At 6.9% G+C, this 1,994-nt stretch overlaps 1 protein-coding gene across 1 annotated transcript in view, besides 10 other annotated features; it reads left to right on the top strand. All coding sequences in view use genetic code 6, as the record gives it.

Moving 5' to 3' along the window:
* Positions 1-39: 39 nt before the first annotated feature.
* Positions 40-113: a microsatellite.
* Positions 46-113: a microsatellite.
* An 86-nt stretch (positions 114-199) lies between these two features.
* Positions 200-243: a microsatellite.
* A 34-nt stretch (positions 244-277) lies between these two features.
* Positions 278-345: a microsatellite.
* Positions 278-353: a microsatellite.
* Positions 306-347: a microsatellite.
* Positions 354-589: 236 nt separating the features above from the next.
* Positions 590-640: a microsatellite.
* Positions 641-643: 3 nt separating this feature from the next.
* Positions 644-685: a microsatellite.
* A 410-nt stretch (positions 686-1,095) lies between these two features.
* Positions 1,096-1,138: a microsatellite.
* A 160-nt stretch (positions 1,139-1,298) lies between these two features.
* Positions 1,299-1,404: a microsatellite.
* Positions 1,405-1,709: 305 nt separating this feature from the next.
* Positions 1,710-1,994, top strand: part of IMG5_033010 (leishmanolysin family protein, putative) — a gene marked incomplete at both ends in the record, with an annotated part of 2,361 nt that continues 2,076 nt past the window's right edge. The window contains 2 exons of the mRNA XM_004039060.1: positions 1,710-1,782; positions 1,958-1,994. The exon at positions 1,958-1,994 is cut by the window's right edge and continues 499 nt beyond it. Coding sequence (XP_004039108.1) covers positions 1,710-1,782; positions 1,958-1,994 — 110 coding nt within the window. The remainder of the gene's footprint in view (positions 1,783-1,957) is intronic.

The following is a 1,994-nucleotide window of genomic DNA, read 5'->3' as shown; positions in this document are numbered from 1 at the left end:
TATATTTTTTTATATATATTTATAATTAATTTTTTCAAATTATATAATTAATAAATTAACTAAAATTAAATTAAATTTATAAATATTAAAAATTAATTATAAATTAAATAAATATATTTTACATTAAATTTTTAAAAATTATAGATATTTTTTTTTACTTATTTATATTTGGTAAATATATATTATTTTTATAAATATATTTTTATATATATTTTTTTTTTATATTGTTTTTTTTTTATATATTTTAAATTATATTTATTTATTTATAATTATTTAATTTTATATCTTATAATTTATGTATTTTTTTTTTTTTTTTATACATTTATTATTTTTATCTTTTATTTTTTAAATTTCAATTATTTTATTTATCTTCAATATTTTTTTTTTAGTCCTATTACTATATTTATTAAAAAATTTTAATTATAAAATGTTATTTTCTTTTTAAAAATTTAATATACATTCTTTATTAAATTGCTTAATTTATTAAAATTAAAATATTAATAAATATTTATATATTAAAATATTTTTAAATAAAAAAATTTGATTAAATAAGATTAAATTATTAAGAGAATTTTAAAATATATTAAAATATAAAATATAATATAATAAGATAAAAAAATAAATTATAAAAAAAATATAAAAAATATATATATATATATATATATATATATATATATATATATATTTATTAAAGAATTTAAAAGTTAAATATTTTTAGTTTAATTTATATTAAAAAAATAGGATTAATTTAAAAAATTTAATATATTTAAATATAATAAAATTTTATTATAAATGGAGGTTTCTACTATATATATATTTATTAAAAATAATTTAAATATTTATATTTTAATAATTTAAATAATACATATCTTTTATATTGATATATTTTTATAATATTATGAATTCTTTTAAGTTTTTTTTTTTTAATTAAAAAAAAATAAAATATTAATATTAATTTTTTTTTTTTTTTTTTTTTAATATATTATATATAAATATTTATAAAACAATTGTAATGATATATAAATTACTATTTTTTTATATAAATTACATATAAATATTTATATATAATTATTTTCTTGTTTGTAATTATAATACAATATATATGTTTAAGTTAATATACATGTATAATAAATATATAATGACACTTTAAAAATTAATAATTGTTTTCATATTATTTGAATAAAAAACTATTACAAATTTAACTTCTAAAATATGCTATTGTCGTCTAAATTATATTCTGGTTACAATAAAAATATAAAAAAACTTATTAATAAAACTAAAAACATATTAGAAACATTTATATATATATATATATATATATATATATATATATATATATATTTAATATTTTTTTTTATATATATAAAAATATATAAATATTAATTTAATATAATATAATATATAAATTTCTTAATTAATATTAACCTTCAGAATATATTTATTTTTATTTTAATTATTTAACAATTTATAAATTACATTTTATTAAAATGGTATGACTATAATTTTAGATAAATATTCATTAAATTAAATTTATTATAAATAATTCTAAAAGTTTTTATTTATATTGTAAATAAAATTAATCTTATATTTATAAATAATAAAAAAATATCTAGCATATTATTATTTAATTATTAATAAATTTAAATATATATCATTTATTTGATAATAATTAATAATCATAAAAATTTAATTCTATCTTATTTGATTAAATGGTCTAAATTATATTTTTTATGAATATTATTCTTGAATTTAATTTAAGATAAAATAATCATAAACTATAATGTGAAAATTATTATTTAAATTATATTGAATAGAATAATTTATGAGCTTTTCAAATTAAAATATTTAAATTTATACTCTATTTTAAAAAAATTATGAGAAAATGAGAAATTATAAAATATTTTTTTATTTAAATAAATTAAATTATATAAATTAAATATAATATTTTATACTATAGTAAAAAATAAATAATAATAATTTATTTTCTTAATAAT

The sequence above is a fragment of the Ichthyophthirius multifiliis genome, assembly GCF_000220395.1.
Source record: "Ichthyophthirius multifiliis unplaced genomic scaffold scaff_1120509249797, whole genome shotgun sequence".
Classification (NCBI taxonomy): Eukaryota; Ciliophora; class Oligohymenophorea; order Hymenostomatida; genus Ichthyophthirius; species Ichthyophthirius multifiliis.
Note: the sequence above shows the minus strand (reverse complement) of the source record. Positions and strands in the feature narration are given on the sequence as shown.